Source organism: Onychomys torridus, chromosome 2, assembly GCF_903995425.1.
Source record: "Onychomys torridus chromosome 2, mOncTor1.1, whole genome shotgun sequence".
NCBI classification, from domain to species: Eukaryota; Metazoa; Chordata; class Mammalia; order Rodentia; family Cricetidae; genus Onychomys; species Onychomys torridus.
In genome coordinates this window covers 40,076,269-40,099,444 of record NC_050444.1, presented here as the reverse complement: position 1 = coordinate 40,099,444, position 23,176 = coordinate 40,076,269, and the positions used below count along the sequence as shown (strand labels likewise).

Below are 23,176 nucleotides of genomic sequence, written 5' to 3'. Positions count from 1 at the left end.
CTACTTGTTTGGAAACCCAAAACTTACAGAGAAGTATATGTGAAAAAAGCAGTCTACCCTGAATTTCCCTGCAAGCTTTATTATGAAATTCAACCTAATAAAAATTTCATTATGACAGTGTATAGTGTTTTTATTCAAATTTTAAAATAGAACGGGGGGGGGGGGGGGGGGGAAGGGGGGAGGGTTGAGGATTTAGCTCAGTGGTAGAGCGCTTGCTAGGCCCTGGGTTCGATCCTCAGCTCCAAAAAAATAAAAATAAATAAAACAGGATCATTTTCTCCCGGGGCACCCTGTGAGTTTTCCTAGTGAGATCTGACATGGACTTGGAAGGTGTGTGCCAGGCGTCTTAGAGACTGAGCAGACAGCTCTAATACTAATTCCTTTCTGCCTGTGTTTGCATGAAGAAACCTGTTGACCTAGTTCATGCTTTTTTCTTTTCTTTTCCAGTTTGGCCCACATATATTGAAGTCTACAGGGAAAATGAAGGCTTTAATTGACTCCTAATGGACAATGAGTTCAGAAAGAAGCCTGGTTCACCTGTTGGCTTGCAGAGCTGAATTTGACTAGTAGAAATCACCAGTATTTAGTAAATTCCTGACTGTAGTATTCATTGGTCTCCTTAGCCTAATTAGGAGTAAGAAGTAGTGAAGCGGCAGGAGTTGGTTGACTCTTATGAGATGATCAGTTCTAGAGCTCTCCTTAACACAATGATTATGACATGTTTTTTAATAGGAGCCAGGCTTTATCTTCCAGCCTCAAAAGTATGTGTAGGGCTTCAGGATACAAACAGGCCATTTGTGGATGTTGCTGTGCATTCTCAATTCTTAACACTAATATCTGTGCAGATGTTTTATATGCACACATTTGGATATAAAACTGTGTAAAAACTCGTTTTTATAAATGGCATCAGTGAGGATACTGTTATCTTCATCTTTGAGTTGACTGGTCCGTGACGGAACAGCTGGTGTACCCTGTTATTAGAGTAGAGTACTGGAGGTGGGAATGCCCCAAACAGAACTTAGAAATGTTCTCACATTTTCTTCCTCTTGGAGCTGAGTTTACATAAGCAGCAGCAGCAGCAGCAGCAGCAGCAGCAGCAGATGTTTACTGCCGAGTTTCCATATTGCTTTCTGTTAGAGGGAAGTGAGGGCCAGGAAGGCTGCTTACACCGCATTGCCACCCAGTACTGGGAAGCCAGTATACTTCTCAAGTGGTAACAATCAAATTATTGAATTAAATCACTTTGTAAATAAAAGGCAGAATGTATCATCGTTCTTTTCAGTTTAATGAGTGGCCTCATGAAGATGATTTATTGCTAAATTAACAACCGTCTTAGTTAAGTTTACTATTGCCATGATGAAACACCACGAACCAAAAGTAACTTGGGGAGGAGAGGGTTTATGTCTCTCACAGTTCCACAGAACAGTTCATCATCCAAAGTGGTGAAGGCAGGAACTCAGGCAGGGCAGGAACCTGGAGGCAGGAGCTGATGCAGAGGACGTGGAGGGTGCTGCTTACTGACCTGCTCCCTGGCTTACTCAGCCAGCTTTCTTATAGAACCCAGAGCACTAGCCCATGATGGCCCCACACACAGCAGGCTGGGCCCTCCCCCTCAATCAGTAGTTAAGAAAATGCCTTACAACTGGATCTTACAGAGGCATCATTTTCTCAGTTGAAGGTCTCCTTTCTGATGGTTCTAGCTTGTCAAGCTGACATCAAGGTAGCCAGCACAACAGTATAAAATGTTAGCATAACTAAGTTCATACATTTTAAATACTGGTCAAAATAGCCTTTACAATGAAACATTACTGAATAGGTGAATAAAATCCCTCTAAGCTGTTTGTCATTGGTCAGCGGGCAAATTGCATTATGCAGATAAACCTTAGGAGTTCCTAGAAAGTTGAAAACTGCCTTTATTATCTAGGGCTTGAAAGGACTTGTTGTAATTTAAAGTACTTAATAAGTTTTCATGATTTTTGTGTTTCCAACAAGCTCAACTATCTTTAATATCAGAATCTCTTACTTTGAATAAATACTTGGATTATTTAAATCTAGCGACTAGTTCTTCCCAGGAGAATTAAGAGATGGGAAGTATAGATAGGTATTTTAAGTTATTGAAAATATGTGTTTTAAATCTTAAAGATTGAGCTATTTTTCATAGTTTATTTAGTTTAAAATGTGGTATGTTATTGATGTATATTGTTTCTAAATGTTTTATATGGTTTGAAAACTGTCTTTTATGAGATTCAGAAAATTCACCTGACCACATATTTTGACCTAAGAAACTTATTTATTCAATAATACGATATTTATATCAGTATTGAATTTGGCTAGTATTCCAATATATGAAAGTTACTATTTTACAATAAAGCAAGCTGTTGAATTTTCTTTCGACTACACTGTTCTCTTTGTGCATTGACCTCCCTTCTCCTCCTTTCCTGTGTAGCTAAGGTTCTTTGTGCTGCACCCGTGGCTGCAGGGTACCTTGTAATGCATTTTTAAGCAGCGATACATTCCTTAATGAGCTGTGTTAGCTATTGTTCACTTCCTCTTAGGCTGGTTTAGTGCAGGGAAGCCGCCCCAGAGGCCTGAATGAAACACAACGTACAGCTAAGGAGAGTTCTCCTGGTAGAGGAACGGTGCATCTGACAGCTGTGGTGGCAGTTCATAGATAGAGCATGTGAGTCAGAGCACTGGATTTGGAGCCACACATGATCGTGGACAAGTGAATTTATTCTGGAGCCATGGAGATCCCTGTCTCAAGTGGTTGTTTGCCATTCTGGGCTCCTCTTGAGCCTGTTTCTTGGTTCTTCTTGAACAGTCCTTGGAAACCCTCTAAGCAGGCCAGCACTACACTGGTCTTAGTGGTACCTTGATGACAAACAGAAAAACAAAAACACCACGGCCAAGTAAGGACCCAGCAGTATCTTGTATTTTTCCGGAGGAAGTTGTCAGTAGTCTGCTCCAGGACTAAGAGATGGTCCTCTAGCTAGAAGTTCTCAGACTTTTGTCTTTGGATGGATTTTCTGGACTCTTGGAATAGTCAGACGGCCCTTTATGGCTAGAGCAGAACATGAGTGTAATTTTAATATTCTCAGGGCAAAGGGTCAGATAGCATTTCAAACCAAGTGCTTATGGTAGGGGAGCCATGATTACTTCATGGTGAAAAACCATAATTTAAGGACAAAGGCCACTTTTTACAAGGTTCTCACCTAAGGTAATAACATGTCTGTCTTTGTTCCCAATGGCCATTCCTGTTTACTGACCAGATGTTTTTATGAAAGAGTAAAAGGTTCACACCCCAAGGATTTTATGTTAGAAACCAATGTCTTAGGGGAAACAAAAAGGCCTCAAGTATAGCCAGGAAGTCATTCTGCAGTACTGATGTTAGCAACAGAGCAAACAGGTGTGTGTGTCGCAGCACAGGGTCACATTAGCCAGGTGGTCCTTATCCGCCCTGACACATGGAGCCTAGGCCACAGACTTCTTCCAGAAATCTGAATGGGAATCTCTGTGGACTTAACAGCTCAAGGGTGTCATGAGGAAATGGACTAGCACCATTTCTTTAGTACTTACCAGCTCTTTGACTTCATGAGGTAAATATTTTAGAAGTCAGGAAGATCAGGTACCTTGTTGAATGAAGGACATAAACCCAGGTCTGCCATGCTGTGGACACTATTCCTAAAAACGACACTACATAATCCTGCTTCCTAAGGAGAAACTGAGGCAGAGGGAAGAAAATCGGAACCAAGATCAAGGGGAAGCTCCCAGGATAGATGAATTAATTCCATTCCATGTCCCCAGAAGTTCAGCTTTGTAAAACTGGTCCCCACTGCGACACACAAATCTCTGTATAGCATCCCAGTGACCTGAACTGATGTGTCCACTCCAACAGAAACACTTAGCTCCTTCCTGTTACGATGATTCTCAGATGGAAAGCCCAGTTTACTGTTCATTTTGTGTGACAGAGAGCTTTCCGCATGGCAGACACAAGCTCTACCACTGAGCTGTATGTATCTGTACACCTAAGAATCTGGAGCAGTTAATGAGTGCATGTTTGTGTAATACCCTTCTCCTCATGCAAGACTCTAACTCATTACAGGGATGGGTCTTTGGGTGGCAGTTATGTCCACAGAAGGAGACCCCACGATGGGATTCATGTTCTCAGAATAGGAAAATGAGCCCTCTCTCCTACTGGCCATGGGAGAATGAACTAAGTTAGCAAACAGGGAAGGCAGCCCTTTTGGAACAACGGTCCTGGCATCTGATCACGCACCCATCCAGTCTGTGAGCTGTTCTGTGCTACAACGCCTGAAGTAAACCGACAGGTAGACTGATGTTTCCTTCAAAACTTTATAATCTTTATAAATTTTTAGGTAAGATTAAAAAAAACTGATAGCATTACAGTTCTCTGAAATTTTAAAGACGTGTCCAAACAGTGAAGACATACTTCAAATTTATTTTACGCACACACACACACACACACACACACACACACACACACACCCGAGAAGGAAAGAGAGAGTGTGAGAGCTTAAAGACCAGTACAAGATGGAATTTTTTAATAGACTACTGAATCAACTGAAAGCTGTAAATGACTAAGTCAGCAGGTTTCAATTTTAAGTTCACAGCCGATAATATTGAGAATAATGGCATTTCTCTGTCCCCTCCCATCCTACCAGATTCTAAAGATGGAGTCCAGGGTAGCTTAGAAAAGCTAGGGAGTTTAAATGTAGCTGATGAAGTCAGTATTTTATACAAAGTACCATTCTGAATACCGAAAACTACAGTAAAGTCTGACTGTAAGTGCTTCAGGTATTAAGAGACAAGAATGGCGTTGGTCTCATCATTAGCCAGTCTCTCAAACAATGCCCCAGCATTCCCTTCATATGTAATTCTGAAAGCTAATGACAAACATTTTCTTTCACCAAGAAAATTTGAAAGGAGACCCTGGCTTGTAACTTGAAATGCTCTTTAAAATTCTAACACCCATTGTCACCTTCTGTATACAGCAGGAACCCAGACACTGTTTATGATACAACTTCAGCACTACCAAAACCACTCCTAGTAAATTCCTTCTCCATAATCTGATAGCTAAAGGGCACACTCCACAGTAATTTACACCTGCCCTACGCCATGCACACTCAAGAACATGAGACCCTTTATATTTCTGTCAGCTCATCCCCATGTTGCCCTGCAGTGGTGGTGACCCCTCCTGAAGACCATGTCCTCATGGGGGTCCTCCCAATGCCATATAGGTTCTTAGTAGGGAATGGTGCGGCCCAAATCTCCAATGTAAGTTATGTTTCAAATACACATTGAAGATATGCTAACTACTCTGAACATTTCTTTAAAAGCAGTATGAATTACATTAGTTACTGGTCTCAAGACATGACAAGCTTGTGACAGTTTTTAAGTCTTAAATCGGAAACATAAACATCCAAAAAGCATTGTGGGAAAGACCAATGCAGAACCTCGAAGGGATCACTAGCACCTCTAACCTATACCTCAGGTACAGAGTATTTTTTCCAGGTTTGCAAAGGACAAAAGTAGATATAATTTTTGCTTTTTTTTTTTTTTTAATACAAAGAGGCTTGTTACAAATATTAATGAAGAACCAGATTTGTAGTTAAGGTAGGACTTCTTAATTTTTTCTCACCCCTAAAGCAGACTCCCTCACCCACCTCCTCTTCAGTACTGGGCCCAGACTCCCAAATGGCTGCTACAACCTCAAAAATTCTTTGACATGTCCAATTTATCTTGAAATGCCATGAATTTTGCACTATGTGTTTGCTTACTTTAAAAAAAAAATGTGATCGAAATGTTTCCTCAGATTCTTCTGGAAGAACCAATTGTTCAAGGAATATAAGTCAAAGAAGCAAGAGGGTGTCAGGCAATTCCCACACAGCTGTAAGCAGACCAACTCTGGGGTTTGGGAGCATCACCTAGCTTCCCTTTGAGGAGCTGTAAACAGCTACACCTTGGTGGTAGTAAACTCAAGACCAGCAGAAGTAAACAGCCACCCCAGGCAGTGTGACTGCCTAGGCAAGCTCAACAGAAAAGGGCTGAAGAAGTAACAGATGCAGTGGAATTACCAATCAAGCTAATGTGTAGGGGCAGCTAGTGGCAGAGAACCTCTAGCACCCAGGGGAAGAGGGTACCCAGTCCACAGCTATGGATATCAGCAGGTATCCCCACAGGGAGATGGATGCATGAGGAAACGCGTCCCTTGCTCAGAATCCTTGCTCACTGAGTAAACCAGCTGCTCCTAATTTGGCTTCTCAAGGAGATTTGCCTAAAGGGAGAGAATGATTGGTAGTTACATTTCTCATTGCAAATTAAAATGCCAAGACTGTTCTGTACAATATCAGTTATTGTGAACGTGTTTAAGGTGAGTTTCTCATGAGCTGGGAAACAATCTATGGGCTTACAGGAGTTTTTGTCAGACCGTGGACAAATCAAATCCCACTTTAGGAGGGACCAATTGGCTTTCTTCAGGTAAACCGGACTGTTATCCTGAACCTGTGCTGTCTAATAAGAGAGCCAATTATGAGCATGGACCACTTGAAATGAGACTGGTCTGAATTGAGATGTGGTGTAAGTTTAAAATACAAAATTTAAATTTCAAAGACAACACTCCACTTTAAAAAAAAAAAGATAAAGTATCTTTAAACATTATCATATGCCTAAATAAAATACTTAGGATATATTAGAATAAGATTATTGAAGTTCCATCTTTATGTAGAAAACAGGTATCACTCAAGTGGGTTCTGTAAACTTCTACTTTCTTCTAGAAATTAAGAACACAAATGTTTGACTTTAAAATTTGCACTATATCCCTTTTAGTGAATTAGGCCTGGGAAGGCAGAAAGGCCACTCTTACCTGGCATGGAAAATTAAAGGTACACACCTTTAATCCCAGGAGACAGAAGCAGGGAGATAGATCTGCATGAGTGAGGCCAGGTGTCTACACTGTTAAAAGGCCACCTGAGACTGGGGAGACCCTGTCTCAAAAAAAAAAAGTGAGTGGCTGTTGGTTATGTTGCTTTAAGAAGGCCAACATAAACACAGCTGGTACTTTCAGCCCTTTCCAAGGTGTGATTTCCTAGGCAATTCCCAATTTCGGGAACAAAATGCTTTGAAGTCAAGTACCATCCACACAAGGCAAGACTGATCAAACTGAACCAGGCTTTGCCACACTTGTAGGGTGCAGAAAATAAGGGCCACATAAGCCAGAGGTGTCTGCATACAGCTTAGACTGCAGAATACCCAGGAGTGAATGGACCACCAGCTGACTGACCACCTAGGAATTCAGAACATGATTTCCAAAGGGTTGAGTGGGAGGTAAAATGCAAAGATAAAAATGAGAAAAGACCGGTTTTTATTCATCGAAAGTTAACAGCAACAGGCACATGTTTAAATGAGTATGGCAAAGCCTTTGACAAATGGCTTTACACTCAAGCTTTCTCCCAAGATGGCTGTTGCAACAAACTGTAAACATAATTAATAAACAGTCTTTTACAGTAACAAGGGAAATACAAATTAACTAAAAGAAAGCACCGTTTCTCTTAAACTAGATTACAGTTGTGCTTGCTCTACATAAAACCATTGAAAACAAATTACAAAAGTGGAATGTTTTGTCTAAAATTAGTCCTTGAATTTTATCCTAGAAAACGTCTATTCACATCAAAAGGCCCACCAGAGCGCAACATTTCATCAAAGGGAGGGGCAAGAGAGCAATGCACCTTTCCAATCACAAGGAGAAGTTTGGTCACTTAGCTTTGTGCATAGTTTAAGGCAACTGGAGCATCTTTCAGCTTTACCCACCTTCCCCTCCCCCACGTGTGGCTGCTCACTAGGTCACATTCTAAAACAATAAATAAAAGCTTACATTTCCAATCCCTTCCCACATGGATGGACAGAACATGCACAGCCATACATGCACAAACATGCACGCAAATACACATACAGTCACACAACATACCTCTCACGCACTGCAGCGAAAGGGACTTTAGTTCCCTTGATCTGAAGGACACACTTTCCTATCCCACTTTATTTCGGATTGGCAAATACCCTGAGCTGATTATGGTGTGTTAAACATTCCACCTTTTTCTTGCATGTGCAGGTCAAGTGCACAGTAGTGAAAACAACATGCAGTGTCTTCACTGCAGAGTCTGGACACAGCTGGGACATTGGTGTTCCTTCCCTCCCGCCCCAAATTAAAAACGGAGAGTTAAAAATCTGCATTGCCACACAGCACTGGAATGAAACACTTGGTGCTCTGTGAAAACCACTCACTCTCCAGTGCACAAGACAAAACAGTGAACAAGAGGCTCTGAGGGCATCCAAAGAAGAAAAAAGGCAAACCACAGGAGAGCTGCAGTCTCCAGTTCGAGCAGTGAATGTCTCAGTGGTTCCTTCACAATCATGCTCCAAGGCAATTTAGAACCAGTATTTCAGAGTTGATTTGTAAACATTTGAGTCTTGCCAGAGGCAGCAGAGGCTGGGCACTTCACATTTCTGTTTTCTCAGAGAGAAGATAGTGGAAGGGATGGATGCGCTGCTGTATCAGACAGGTAGACCAAGATTGCTGCTGAGATTCGGTTCAAGTTTCAGGGCTTGGAGGACACTGTGAAAATGGCAGCAAGTCTTCCTCTGTTAATCCTTTCTGGTTCTCCTGCTGAGCTTTGAATATTCAAGGTCTCACACAAAAGCCAGATGCATATTGCTGTATATTCAGGGCTTATCATTAAAAAGTGGGCTCAAACGATCCAAACAGAGGAAAACGCAATAATAAATAATGCTGGCATCAGTTCCCTGGAAACCCGGCAGTCAGAACCAGTTCTTCACCTCGACACCCATTTCACAGTTCCAATCTTGCAGGAGGGAGTTTTTCCCACTGGTTCAGGGTTATGATAATTGATTTTCCTGAGTTAGCAACTGTGAGTTCAAATCAAATGCAGCATTGGCATCCTCGCTGCTGGGCTGCTGTCTTTGCAGTCCCTTCCAGCTGGCTTTATTCAGCCCCACATGTCCGAGCATTGTCTGTGACAGCCTCGTGTCTGAAAACCTGGCCCACTCTGTAAATAAAGGCTCCACCAGGTAAGTCATAAAACCTTGAGAAACGGGGAGAAAAGCCATTAGTACACATATCTTGCATTGATCTTTAAAACATCTAGAGTTTTAATGTTCTTCAGTTCCACACAAGTATTACCAGAATACGATTTTTTAAAAGGTCTGGGTGTGTGTGCACATGTCATTTACAAATCTGGATCTCTTAGGTATCTTGGTGGTGCTCTAACCAGTGAGCTGGCCAACATTATCCCGCCTTTCCTGACTCTCTCAGCTGCACAACCACATCCTACATAAGCTATCGGATGGTGGCCACACCAACTCTAAGGACACCAGGACAGAACGCGACTCAAGGGACATTCTCCGACAACTGCAGGCCAAGAGGGGCTCACTGGTGACGGCTTCACTTCCTCAGGGATGGAATGTTATACCTGGCACAGCTTAGTATTTATGCAGATGTCAAAACTCCTGAGAAGAAACAGTCTAAGAATCATGAGACTAGTTTTTAAAAAAGTGATTAAAATGAGACCAGCACAGTGCACAAGGGGAGGTCAGAGGCCAGCGTGCGGGAGATGGTTCTGTCCTAAACCATGTGAGTCCCAGGATCAGACTCAGTCTGTCAGACTCGATGGCAGGCACACTGAACCATCTTGCCAGTCCTTGTTTTGGTCTTTGAGTCTGGCATACCCCGTTATAGCTAAGGATGGATGACCTTGAACTTCTGCCCCTTCCTCCCCGACTCCGAAAATGGTGAGATTATAGCCATGTATAGTCATGCCCAGCTAAAGTCATGACTTAAATAAAACATACTTTTACTCATGTATGTGTGCCAAGTGCCTTCCAGATGTGTTTGAGTGTCCTCAGAGGCAGAGGCCAGAAGAGGGTGTCAGAGTCCCTAGAGCTAGAGTTATGGGTGAGCCACCTGATGTGGGTGCTTCCAACAGCTCCGGAGCAGCTGAGCCATGGAAGTTCTCTTTAGACTAGGGAGTAATTTCCTCAGGCAAAAAGACATTAAAGGGACTACCTATTCACCTAGCTTGCATATTTCACCTATTCTTTGGACTTGAGAATCCTTGAAAATCAAGACAGCAGCAGATCTGTTCACTGTCTCCTCAGCTCCACCAAGAGAAAATGCAGTGTACAGCCTCGGCCACAGGAGCCGGTGGTGACTGCTACAGGCTCAGCACCAGGCACTCCCGCAAGCTGTGCCTGGTTCCTGCATCTCTGCCTCTGTAGTCAGGTCAGCCCCTTTGCTCTACAGGAAGACGCTCTGTGATCAGGGGCATCAAGGTGCTGCTGCTGCTGCTGCATTTCCCCCACCGCATTATACCTGTGCTAGCCACGAATTTCTAGAAACTTCACCTTCCTGACATTTATCAATCCACTTCACTATGTTCAATCTAAACTCTAAGGCCCTCCCAACCCCAGCCGCTTAACATTCATTCTATTGTAACTCTTGAGTGACATCAGTCATCTTCCTTCACCTTCAGTGGCGATCACAGGACAGTCTGTGTGCTTTCCAGGACACACTTAGTTCCCTCAATTCCAAAGTGCTTCCCACCTCTCAGTACAGCGGCGACAGGCAGTGAGGACAACAAAGTCAGAAGCAACGAATGCGTGTGTGATACGAGTGTGCACTTTGGGAGCCCGACAGATGGACTGACTGCCTGGGGACAGGAGGTGGCTTCGGGAGGAAGTGACATTTGAACCTTCAAGAAACGAGTCTAGGAGGCAGACAGGAGGGCTGGCAGAGCAGAGAGGGAACAGGTGACAGTGGTTCAGAGTTCCTCAACTCTGCCACAAACTAGAATGAGCATAAGCTGAATGCTTTGTTTTGAATGATTTTCTAGTCTAGTCCTAACAAAATCAAAATGAGTGTAATTTTTTAACAAGCTGCAACTAAATGTGCATAGTTACCAATCTGGATGTTGGCAATAGACTCGGTCTGACGATCGCAAAGTGGACTCACACCCAAATGATACTTTTTTTCTATATCTCCTATAAATTAAAAAGAAGGGAAATGTTAAGATGGAACAGATCTGCTGTCTAAATCTGTAACAAATACCTTCATTGTATCTGTAAATTTACTGGAAGAACATCACACAATCCTCATGAGGGGATTAAACGTGAAGTTAGTGACGCCCAGAAAGCCTGCCAAATTGGTATCACTGTTTAAATGCACCAAATAGAGTATTGTTTACTAGGTGTTCCTCCCAAAACTAATTCTGTCAGTATTTTCAAGCATGCCTCACATGCTCACATGGTCCTGCGTTCTACGCAGGCAAAGGGATGGAGTGACTTCAGAACCATCTTTCTGCACAGTCAAGCCTCCAGCCTACTTTCTGTATAGTCATGAACACACAGGGTCACTCATATTCAGAGATGCTCCGAGTGTTACTGGTCATGCACACATGAACTATGAATAGTTGTTAAAGACGTGATGCATCTACGGTGAGGCTCTTCTAAATGCTTGGGTTCTGAGGTTATTCACACATTACTATAACCTGCCTTGGTGGAAGAATTCCTCCGTTACTTTTTCACTCCACTGCTTGCTTAATTCCCAGTTCCGACATGGGTTACAAATGTCAGCACATTTCAAGGCCATCTAGCAAACAAAATATTAAAACTGTGTTAAGGAAGAAAAGCTCTTAGTTGTACCAAGTTTCAATAAACTCCAACAATGGGAAGAACACGGAAGAGAGAAAGGAGCACCTGGGCTGGTAGCTCAGGTGTAGGGCATGTGTTTAGTGTGCCTGGGATCCAGAACCAAATCAAATGGAAGCCAGCAAAGAGGAAACTACTGTGAATGAAAACTCACGGTTACATTAACTTGACGCTGCCACCGACCTACCAATTATCTGTGCAGAAACACTGATAAGGGCGCTAAGCCTGTTAACTAGAACTACCCTCGACAATCCCAAGAAGGCAGCAACTGGGTCAGTCATAAAGTACCAACAAACCAGAGAGACCATCTACCTTGCCCCCTTAATGTGAGAACTCATCAGAACAGAAAGCCGCTGATGACTGGGTGCCTTCTTCGCTCTTCATCAGAAACTCGGGGATCAAAGTACCAAAGCCAAAACCACTTCTCCAGCCTGTCCCTCCGGAAGGGAGCGAGCTAACTGAGGAACTTCTTTTTCCTTCCAACTCACCCTGAAAAAATATGCTGCTACAGTATTTCCTTTTTGCTCTGCCCATCACATGAGTTACTCTGGAAACAGAATCTTTGCAGTGTGGACCTTACCTGTAGAACCAAATGCCTATGTCTGCCATCGTCCAGGTGTAAGTCACCTCTGTCCAGGTGAGATCTGAACAATGACAGGTACTCGTTCTGGCGACTGATGTCTGTGGCTAGTATTAAAGCACCTATCTGAGTCTCCATCTGCTGCCTGGAATTAGAGACATAAGAAAAAGACACTGAGTACTTTCAGTTCATTGTCTCCCTTAAACTTAAATATTCAGAAAGCTTTACAAAACCCTAAGATACCCTGTCGGTTGCTTTAAACTTAATATATAAAAAAGTATTGTGAAGAATGCATTCAAAAAAAACTATTAAAATAATCAAAGTCAAACTGAGTTTACAGGGAAATATCACTATGTAAATATTCCAAAGTAGTGTCTTTTTCTGTCAGCCAAAGTGTCATTATTCACTTAAAAGGAGAAGAGTCAGTATAATACTGGAGTGCCACTTGAGAAATTCTTAAGAATTTTCTTATTTTCTTAGAAATCCATGTGTACAGCAAATGACCTAAAAGTCAGAACATTCAGATAGAGAAAACGCTAGCCCATTCAACTGTCCACTGAGACACTTTAGAAAGGTGCTTCATGAAATCCTAATAAAAGTCTACTCAGCAGTTTAATCAAGTGGCCAGAGAGATGGCTTAGTGGTCAAGGGCATAGACTCTTCTTCCAAAGGACTTGGGTTGATCCCACTCCCACATACACTACCCACACAGTAACTCCAGTTTCAGGGAGTCCTCACTCTCTCTTGGTTCTGGGGCACCAGGCACACATGTGGTGAATGGATATATATGTGGCAAAACACTCATGCACATTAAAAAAAAAAAATGAAAAGTCAATTATCTATATAAGTACATTTGCATTTTCTGGAGGGAAAATGTAATATGTTAATACAGGGAGCAGCTACACTGAATCATTTTAAAAACTGCCTCATGTGAGATAACAAGAGAAAGACACTTAAAAAAAAAAATCTGTCCTTAACAAGGTTACAATAAGCTTATCTTCAATAAAGAGCTGTCAGCAAGGCCAGTGAGATGGCTCAGTGGGAAGAGCACTTGCCGCCCAAGCTTGATGACCTGAGTTCACCTGAGGCCCCAAGAGGAAGGAGGAGGCTGCGGTAGGCAGTCCTCAGACCTCTGCATGTGTGTGCCCCGCAGCACGTCTGTGCTGAATGCATACGACACAGTTTTACAGTTTAGAAAACACAGTTAAAGAGGTCAGGACAAACACAATACTGGATATTTAAAACCAAGTGACCAAAGACCCCCCTGGCAGGGCAGGAGATGTTTCTGCCACCACCACCACATTGGACTAATTTACACTAGTGTTTTTATTAGGCTACCAGAACGGCCTGTTCAGTATTACACTACTTTTTCTAAGCTGTCTTATACTGTCCTTTCTGCTCTTTTGCCTGACAGCACCCCGGTGGTGCCGAGACTGCACGTCTGCAGGCACGGGGCTGACACGTAGTGTGGTACTGGCTTTGAAGGCGTCCTTGGGCCTGAGTGAGTCTGGCTATGCAGGGCCTCCTTTCAGTGGGATCTTTCAGGCCCAGGTCTGAAGCCTTTGTCAGCAAAGTATGAAAAGTTAAGTAAACCACCGAACCCCTGTATGTGGAGGTTGACAATATTCAAACAGATGCAATATCAACCAACAGTAACATCGTAACAGCCAATATCATAAACAGCCAACGAAACACCAGGGGCACCTACACAACAGAATTTTGATAGAACTTCCTTTGGATGTTAAGGGTGTAAGTATTTGACCCACATTTATGTGTAGGTGCTGGGAATGGATGTCTGTGAGCCGGCATGTGGGTACTGGGAACTGAACTGAACCCAGGCCCTTGCCAAGAACAGCAGATGCTCTTGACTTCTGAGCCCATTCTCCAGCTCCACAATTTTGATTTTTTTTTTTTTTTTAAGCTGAGGATTGAACCCAGGGCCTTGCACTTACTAAGCAAGCACTCTACCACTGAGCTAAATCCCCAACCCTAATTTTGATAATTTTTAAGAAGATACATCCAGTTTAACAAAAACTGAAAACTATGGAACATCTGACTAATAACATATTCTTCAAACCTTTATTAACTAGCTTAATTACTAACTTTATTTCCATAGTCAATGTATTTGTCTTAATCCTACTTACCTGCTCTCCAGTGGCAAATGTGAGAACAAACCAGATTCTCTCAACAAGCCCACTGCTGATCTCCAGTGGTGATTTTCCAGGACTGAGGTATTCTATAAAAAGGGTTTCTCAGTTACCCAACAGTCATTTCGGAGCATGAAAACCACTCGTCAGCAATACTAACTTGGCTAAGGCTCTAACATTCATTGGAAATCTGCTTTCACTACTTTTATTTCCATAGAACACTAAAGAACATGGAATGCAAAGTATTAAAGTATTAATAATTTATTCGTGTGTGTGTGTGTGTGTGTGTGTGTGTGTGTGTGTGTGTGTGTGTATTTGTGGGTAGGTGAGTGCATTTGTGGTGTGAGCAGTGTGCACACGAGCATGTATGTAGAGGCCAGTGATCAACCTTGGATGCCACTCCTCAGGAGTCGTCCACACTGTTTTCTGAGGGTCTCTCACCGGCCTGGGCCTCAAGGATTAAGTGAGGCTGGTCAGCTAGTGAGCTCAAGGGATCCTCTTGTCTCTTTCTCCCCAGTGCTGGGATTTTAAGTACATACTTAAAAAAAAAAAAAAAAAAAAAAAACTAATTAATTCTCAATGAAACTGTACTAACCTTGTATAAAGTTGCCAAATAATGGTTGGTTTTGATAAGGAAAGGCTGATTAACACCTGGGTGATCCAGATCATGAGTAGCAGCTGCAATTAAGCTCAGCAAGATATCCCAAGGAGTTACAGAATTCGCAAGCTGGAGTGTAACAAAAGAATAATTAGTAATAAGAATTAATAATAATAATAATAATAATAATAATAATAATCACAAACACACCTGAAATATACTCTCTATCACTAGGAGCCAATGAGGGTGGTGGGTCTCCTCCTCTGCCTGGTAATTTTTCAGGTACTCCTTAATGCCATCAAGATCCTGCTAGGTAATGACTCAGGGGACAGTGTAGCCTCAACTGGGATGCATGGTGCCACTGCCTGATGGACAGAGCTTATCATGATTCTACCTCACTGTCACCACACACCTAAAAACAGCTAAGACAGGAAGTACTCTTCCTCAGAAGCAATTGACTCTCAACTGACAAACGGTTGTGGATTTTCATTCTACCAATGGATGGCCATATTCAGGACAGTGAAGTCACACCAGAAAAGGAATTTCATTGATTGCAATGTAACTTCAGTCTTAGTAATTATCACCAAACATAACCAAGAAAATAACCACAGTTAAAAGTCTATTATCAGCTGATGAACAATTTTAGTAATAAAACCATGGGTCTGTCACCTCCAGCTCTCATGAGGCGGCCCTTTCTGGAAAACCTGTACCCATCCTGTAGGGCCATCTCCAGGGACCCACACTGCACCGTCTCCTTGCTCTCTCCTTCAGCTCTGGCCCTGGCAAAGGACACATCTGTGTCCCCAGCCCTTTCTTTACAAGCCTGGCCATAGCGGCACACTCATTCAATCCTTTTTATAGTTAGGTTCACTTTCAGATAATTTGAGCTTGTACAACCTTGTAATCCAACAGTAAAACCTTCTGAGCATAAATCACTGACAATGCTAACATATGAGAGAAATGAGGGTGTTACAAAAACTTCAACAAGATTATAAGTAAATTTACATTCAAATTTGGGTATTGCCTTCCATGCCAGAATAAACCTTTTTCTACCTATGTGTTGAGGTTGAGCTCAGTCACAAGTCATTGAGTACTTGCATCTAGGAAGCTACAAAGTATCTTTAAATTTTTGATTTATTATTGGGGTGGGGTGAGGAGACACATGCCATGATATGCGTATGAAGGTCAGAGAAAACCTTTCAGGAGCTGGTGTTTTAATTCTGCCGTCCAGGGACAGTGATCACTGCACCAGCCCAGTGAGGTATCTTAAGGTAGAGAATATATATATGATTTCTCTTTGTATCATACAAGTTAGTTCATTCCGAACTCAATAAATATGGCACAGTTAGTAAAGAAAATGCAAAGGGTTTACAAATTGAACTTGAAAGCATATTTTCATTAATTCTTTGAGAATTTCATACTTGTACATAATGTGAGTTGATCATACTTGCCCAACTCTTGCCCTTACCTCCTCCCAGATCCACCTCTCACTTCCCCTACTAACTCCATGTTCTCTTTTTAAAAAAGTAATCCACAAAAGTCTAATCTGTGCTGCTCAGAACTCATGGATGTGGGGCCATCCTCTGCAGTGTATTGAACCTACCAGGGCCTGGACTACCCTAAGAGGAAACTGTCCCTGCCCTAAGAGCCATCACTGTCTACAGCTCTTCCACTAGGGAAAGCTGTGTCTCCTGACCCATCTAGAATGCTGACTTGATCTTGTGTAGGTCCTTGTGTAGGTCCTGTGGCTGTGAGTTCATGATTCGTCTTGCCGTATCCAGAAGACTTTTGCCCAGGCCCTTTCTGGCCTCTGGCTCGTACTGTGTATCCGCCCTCTTTCTCCATGGTTCCCGAGGCTTGCACAGAAGGGATATGATCTGATATAAATGTCCTATTTATGGTTGAATAGTCAGTCCATAGTACTTCTCTGCTCTTTGACCAGCTGTGAACCAAGTTTTTTGAGACAGAAGTCTCACACAGCCCAGGCTGGCCTTGAACTCACTATGTAGCTAAGGATGACCCTGAATAGATTTGGATCCTCCTGCCTCACTCTTTAGAATGCTGGGATTACACATGTGTACCATCACGCCCAGTTTTATAACATGTGTAGGACTTGAACCTATGCCTTTCTATCAAGCTAAGCAAGCATTCTACCAAATTATCTAGACCCCCTGCCCTAAACACAAACGTCTGAAAGCACTAACAGAAAGATGAACAGAAGGTGGACTGTAAATCAAGCACTCTCCTGTGACTCAAATCAATGAGCATGGGAGTACACACCTACTGAACACCTAATTTATGAATGGGGAGGGGGTTATAAGTGGAATGCCATGTCTTTCATTAAGCAACATGGTAAAGTATTATATTCTTACAATAAGAGGAGGTGGTAAATAACAGTGAAGTACCTTCCTGGAAGAAAACGGTAACTTAGATTTACTGCAAAATTACTACATGACCACACATAATTTTACAATCTCAGGTAAAAAAAAAATGACACACAAAAAGAAACAACTGAATTTTTAAAAATTCCGTGGGAGGGTTGAAGACAGCCAGGTGGGTAAGAGCACTTGCCCTAGACCTGAGAACCTTTGTTCAATCCCCAGAAATCCTCAAAGGAAAGAACAGACTCCTAAAAGTCATGCTTCCACTTCTCTGCTCCAACTGGGGCATGTTCATGCCCTCCCCCAAAGACACAGTAATCATAATGAAGTCTGTGGGGGAAATATAAAAGCAAATCACATATTTAAAGCAGAAAAATGATTAAAAATATAACGTTTCAGGCTGGAGAGATGGCTCAGCGGTTAAGAGCACTGGTTGTTCTTTCAGAGGTCCTGAATTCAATTCCCAGCAAGCACATGGTGGCTCACAACTATCTGTAATGAGATCTGGCGCCCTCTTCTGGCCTGCAAGGACACATGCAGGCAGAACACTATACATAATAAATAAATAAATCTTATATATAAAATATATATAATGTTTCTGTTTAAAACTTTTACTAAAAGAGAACTTTGTAACAAATACAAGTAATTCAATGGTGTGTGCATATGTGTGTAAATGCATGTGCACATTCACGTGTGTGAATATGTGTGTGTCCTTGCTATGGCATGCTGTGGAAGTCTGAGGACAAGCTCAAGTGTTGATGTCACTCACCCATCTTCATCTGAGACATGGGTCTCTGTTCTTCCCACAGCACACTCCAGGACAGCTGTCCTGCCAAGCTCCAGACTTTCCTGCCTCCCATCTCTGCAGAAGTGCTGGGGTTACAGACACTCTAGGACACAGATGCTACGTATCCAACTCCTACATAGGTTTTAGGGATGCAAACCCAGGTTCTCAGGCTTGTGAGGCAAACACTTGAACCCACTGAACTATCTCCCCAGCTGTGCTAGTCTTCATCTTCATTACTGTGCTAAAACACTAACCCTGGCAGTGTGGAGAGGAAAGTTGACTTCTTCCTACTCCCCAGGTTACAATGCACCGTCAGTGGAAGCTGAAGCAGGAACTCAGGGTAGGAGCTTGAGGCAGAAACCATGGAGGGATGCTGCTCACTGGTTTGCTCAGGTACACTTCCATACAGCCCAGGCCCACTTGCCTAGGGATGGCACCATCTATTATTGGGCTGAATCTTTTTCTATCAACTAACAATTAAGGAAACACTTCACAGACATGGCCACAGGCAGTCTGAGTGGACAATCTTCAGTTGAGTTCCTCATCCTAGGTGGTTCTAGATGTGTGTCAGTTAACAGCAGAGGCGCACTACGACACCAGCCCTAACACATATTTAGAGTGTATGTACGTAATCCTTGACCTTCCCATCCTTTTAATTCAGCCTCCCGAGTATTTACAAGCATGAACCACTCCACCTGTCTAGAAGGGGTTTTTATGAAGACAAATGTTGTTACTAAATGGCTATGGATTCTAGTAATATCTGAGTTTTGTGAATAAGAAACTACAACTCTTTTAAAGTGTCTGAAAGTCAGATTCACTTGTATCTATCTGTAAAACTATCTTCAGGGCCCTTTTCAATAAAGCAGAAAACTACGAAGAGGTGAGGTGGCGTTCCTCCAGGGAGATTCTGGTGCTGGCTGCTTGCTGGCACTATGGGTATTTTCCTCTGGAACGGCTACTACAAGGGCCATCATCATTTTTATGGAAGATGTAAGTAGCCTGCCCCAGCAGGCTGACATTTTCTATGTCAGGTAATAACATGACCCACAACTGACACTGCAGGCCAAAATTCCTTCTTTCTTTCTTATGTCACTGACATGTCTGTCACAAGCAGCCAGCACATCACTTAGGACATCACTACATGTCCGCCGCTAAGGAGAGCTGCTCAGTAGTCACCAGCTCCTGACAGGCTACGGTGAGAGGAAGCTACCACCAAGTTCAGTCTGCCTTCAAACTACTGGCAATCCTGCTATCCGGGCTTTTCGAGAGCTGGGATTTATAGGTGTTAGCCACCACACCTGCCTTAAAGTCAGGCTCCTACTATGGACCGCCAGGGACCAGAAGAACAGTACTGAAGCACTGTTATCAAGTGGGCTTGAGCATCTCCAGAACAGGTGGAAGAATGCTTTTTCAGGCCTATGTCCCACAGCCTCAGGCTCTGCGTCAGCACGCCCAACAGTCTCGCATGGCGACACTTGAAAAGAAAACTACATCTCTAATGAACAGAGCCCCCGGGGAACTCAATCACATGACAAATGCTCTCACAGAACCCAGGGTTTTCAGATGTCTGGGCACAGTTCTCTAGTCTTCAGCCACATCTGGAAAGCCAGTCAAGTTTGATCTCACTCTTACAGAAGAAGCTTCTGAATTTGCGCTGAACCACACTAACTTGTGGAAATCTATGTCCAAAGAAATTGACTTGTGAGTGTCTCCTGAAGTTGGTTCCCACCGCTTACCTTAGGTTCCTTTAGGTAACAGTGCATGGCCTGAGTAACGTCTGCAGCATGGACCGCATTGTGGTAAGGATTTTGACTGTGGTAATCTTCTTGAATCATAACTGAATTAAACAAAAAAAAAAAAAGACTGTTTTTACTATACAAGAAGGACACGCAAATACTGAAAGTGGTAATTATGAGTGACCCACATACATTTTCCATGTGGCTATCAACTCAGGCTGTTCACATTCACCTCAATTCGGGCAGTCACCAGGCAGTTCAATACCACGTCACAGCAGAGAGCATCAAAACAGAATGTGGCTGCAAGGCCAACTGATCCATGGCCTGTCACACATGCTGCCTGTCACTGACCCAGATGTTGCTATGTGGTGTGCAGCTACAGGCTTGTATGAGCCTGAACAGTTTGTTATGGCTGACTGACAGCCAAACAGATTCTTGTACACTTTCATTGTTAAATGGGTTAGAATCACTTACCTAAAAATCGACGGAGTTTCACCATATCTAAATGGAAGTACTCAATCAATCCATGAAGACTAAATAAATGAAAGGTTAAACTTACTAGACTATTTCCTAGGAAAGAAAGAGGAGAGGCCGCGTTAGTAAGACATGCAAGGCCAAAAGGCTACTGTCCCTAAACAGAGTCCGACCATGACCCCGGAAACAGCACCCACACCCACTCTGTTCTACTAAAGTCTGTATGCAGCACCTTACTCTGATAGCTATATACTTTAAGAAAAAAAAAAGTTTCAGTTTTCCACAAAGAACTGAAAGATAAAACTTTTAAGGATTTTCAGGTTAACTTTTTTTTTTTTTTAAAGATTTATTTATTTAGTATACAGAAGAGGGCACCAGATCTCATTACAGATGGTTGTGAGTCACCATGTGGTTGCTGGGAATTGAACTCAGGACCTCTGGAAGAGCAGCCGGTGCTCTTAACCTCTGAGCCATCTCTCCAGCCCCCAGGTTAACTTTTTAAGCTACCAAATAATACTCAATAGTGGAATGGGAAAACTGACCTATAGTGAACAAGCCAATCCAACTTTACAAGCACGTCATAGAAACGAGTGGACTCAGAGCAAATTTGGCCACAACCTTCCAAGGTGGAAACTGTGTTTATTTTTACTGGAACACAACTAGTCACCTCCTCAAGGTTCCCAAAATAGAAGCTTTGAGCTAATCCTCTTGCCTTTTCCTTATTTGAGCAGAAAATCTGAGAGCTGGCAGGGGAGCGGGGTGGCAATATGACAAAACCTACCACAATGAAGCTATGGGACCACTGCCGGGCGATCTCACTGTTTTGTTAGGGAAATCCCTCTGTCACTTTGTAAAGCACCTATTTCCAAGACTTTGCCATTCTTCTTAAAACTTTAACATGCTGATTTCCCATCTTTTCCCCCATTTTCCCCAAGCCTTTAGTTTCCCTTCCCTTAAACACTAATTCATCCATCTCTCCTCAAAGACAGATCCTGATCCACTGGATGCATTTGACCTCATCAATCCACGCTGTCCCTTCTCTCTTTCCTGTGATGTCCAAAGGAGCATAAACACCCAAACATCTGTGCATCCCTGTGGCTCTCCATTCCCCACACAAGCGCCGTCAGTGCTCATCCTTGTGTGAATCCCCATCTTTACACACTTGTTTGTTCCCTTCCCTGACAAAACTCTCCAGGTCTCCATACTGTTATATGTCTCGGGATTTTGTAGACTCCATCTACAGGACAAATATGCTGTATTAACAGTTAAAATTGTTTTAAAGGGATTTACTCTCACAAGTAACTGCAACATGAATAACATGTGTGACGCTAGTATCTTTTGAAAAATACGTTAAAGGTATAACAAATCTCACACTAAGAATTTACAATATTTAGGAGGTTAACAAAGCATTACCCAACAACTCATTAAACCTACAGATGAGTACAGGTAAACACTTAAACACATCTGGAGCACCATGGAGGCTGTGGTACACAGGGGCAGTCCACAAGAGGGTTTTTTTTAACATAACTGCTTGTGTGTGTGTGTGTGTGTGTGTGTGTGTGTGTGTGTGTGTGAGAGAGAGAGAGAGAGAGAGAGAGAGAGAGAGAGAGAGAGAGAGAGAGAGAGAGAGAGAGAGAGAGAGAGAGAGAGAAGGTCAGAGAACTTTGGCAAATCAGTTCTTCCACCTTTATTGGGAATTGATTTCAGGTCACCAGGCTTTTATAGCAAGAGTCTTCATTTACTGAATCATCTTGCTGGTCCATAAGGATTCTTTTACACACACACACACACACACACACACACACACACACACACACACACACGCACGCCATGGTACATGCGTGGAAGTTGAAGGGCAACTTGTAGAAGTCATTCTTGCTTTCTTCAAGTGGGTCCAGAACAACAAAGTCAGATGTGCTGGCTAGTTGCAAAGCCATCTTGCCAGCCCCAAGGTTCTTTTTAAAGATAACCTGGCATATCATCTTCATATGGAAAGAAAAAAATATCTATAAGAAATTGAATGCCAACAAACCAGGCATGGTGGCACAGATCTTTAGTCCCAGCACTAAGTAAGTAAGTAAGTAAGTAAAGGGAGGGAGGGAGGGAGGGAGGAAGGGAGGAAGGAAGGGAGGAAGGAAGGGAGGGAGGAAGGAAACCCTATTTAGAGTAAAGCTGCCACAATGAAAATACAGGCCAGCTAGGGTGTGGTGACCCCTAGTGTTTAGAAATTGACTCTCCATGAGAGCTGGAGCAGCAACACAAGCTGGCCACTCTCCCCACTCAGACCAGAGGCTCTCAGGAGCAACAGCAGGGCCTTGCTAGGGCTCATCACCTGACTGACATCCCTGTAAGAGGAGAGTCAGACAGTAACTGCTCTCCCTCTGAGAGCAGATAAGGAGATGGGGTGCACCGTCCTGACAAGCCACTCCACTCTGCCTGCTCCTTCCTCCCTCTCCCCTACCACCGAGAGAGTGCCAGAGTAAGAAATGCAAACCACCACTGAATCACATAAGCAAGGAGGGGAAACTGTGAACTTGGATATGCTGAGCACAAATCATAGAGAATTTTAGTTCTGAAAGGAAACCATTCCAACTATATAATGCAAGCTGAAGAACAATTTTTTCTGCCCATTTGTTCAATTACATTTCTTCCAGTAGATCATCTCTGTGGCTTCCAAGGGGCTGTCGTTAGCTTCCTACAAAAGCAAAGGTGAGCGGCTAACAATTTTTCACTTGGG

General features: G+C 42.9%; 2 protein-coding genes across 4 annotated transcripts in view; one reads left to right on the top strand and one right to left on the bottom strand.

Annotated features, from left to right (window-relative positions):
• Mtfr1 (mitochondrial fission regulator 1) overlaps positions 1–1,495 on the top strand; it is a 33,435-nt gene extending 31,940 nt beyond the window's left edge. Inside the window, exon 8 of the mRNA XM_036179806.1 lies at positions 448–1,495. Within this exon, the coding sequence (XP_036035699.1) occupies positions 448–504 (57 nt within the window). The 3' untranslated portion in view covers positions 505–1,495. The remainder of the gene's footprint in view (positions 1–447) is intronic.
• A 2,887-nt stretch (positions 1,496–4,382) lies between these two features.
• Pde7a (phosphodiesterase 7A) overlaps positions 4,383–23,176 on the bottom strand; it is an 89,345-nt gene continuing 70,551 nt past the window's right edge. For 2 of the 3 annotated variants that reach the window (XM_036178874.1, XM_036178875.1), the window contains 8 exons: positions 20,440–20,535; positions 19,966–20,066; positions 15,059–15,190; positions 14,461–14,552; positions 12,317–12,461; positions 11,581–11,677; positions 10,990–11,070; positions 7,361–9,116 (listed from right to left, as the gene is read on the bottom strand). In XM_036178874.1, the coding sequence (XP_036034767.1) occupies positions 8,911–9,116; positions 10,990–11,070; positions 11,581–11,677; positions 12,317–12,461; positions 14,461–14,552; positions 15,059–15,190; positions 19,966–20,066; positions 20,440–20,535 (950 nt within the window). In that variant the 3' untranslated portion in view covers positions 7,361–8,910. Of the gene's footprint in view, positions 6,296–7,360; positions 9,117–10,989; positions 11,071–11,580; positions 11,678–12,316; positions 12,462–14,460; positions 14,553–15,058; positions 15,191–19,965; positions 20,067–20,439; positions 20,536–23,176 lie in introns of those variants that run through there. The other variant, XR_004944228.1, reaches the window with a different exon arrangement.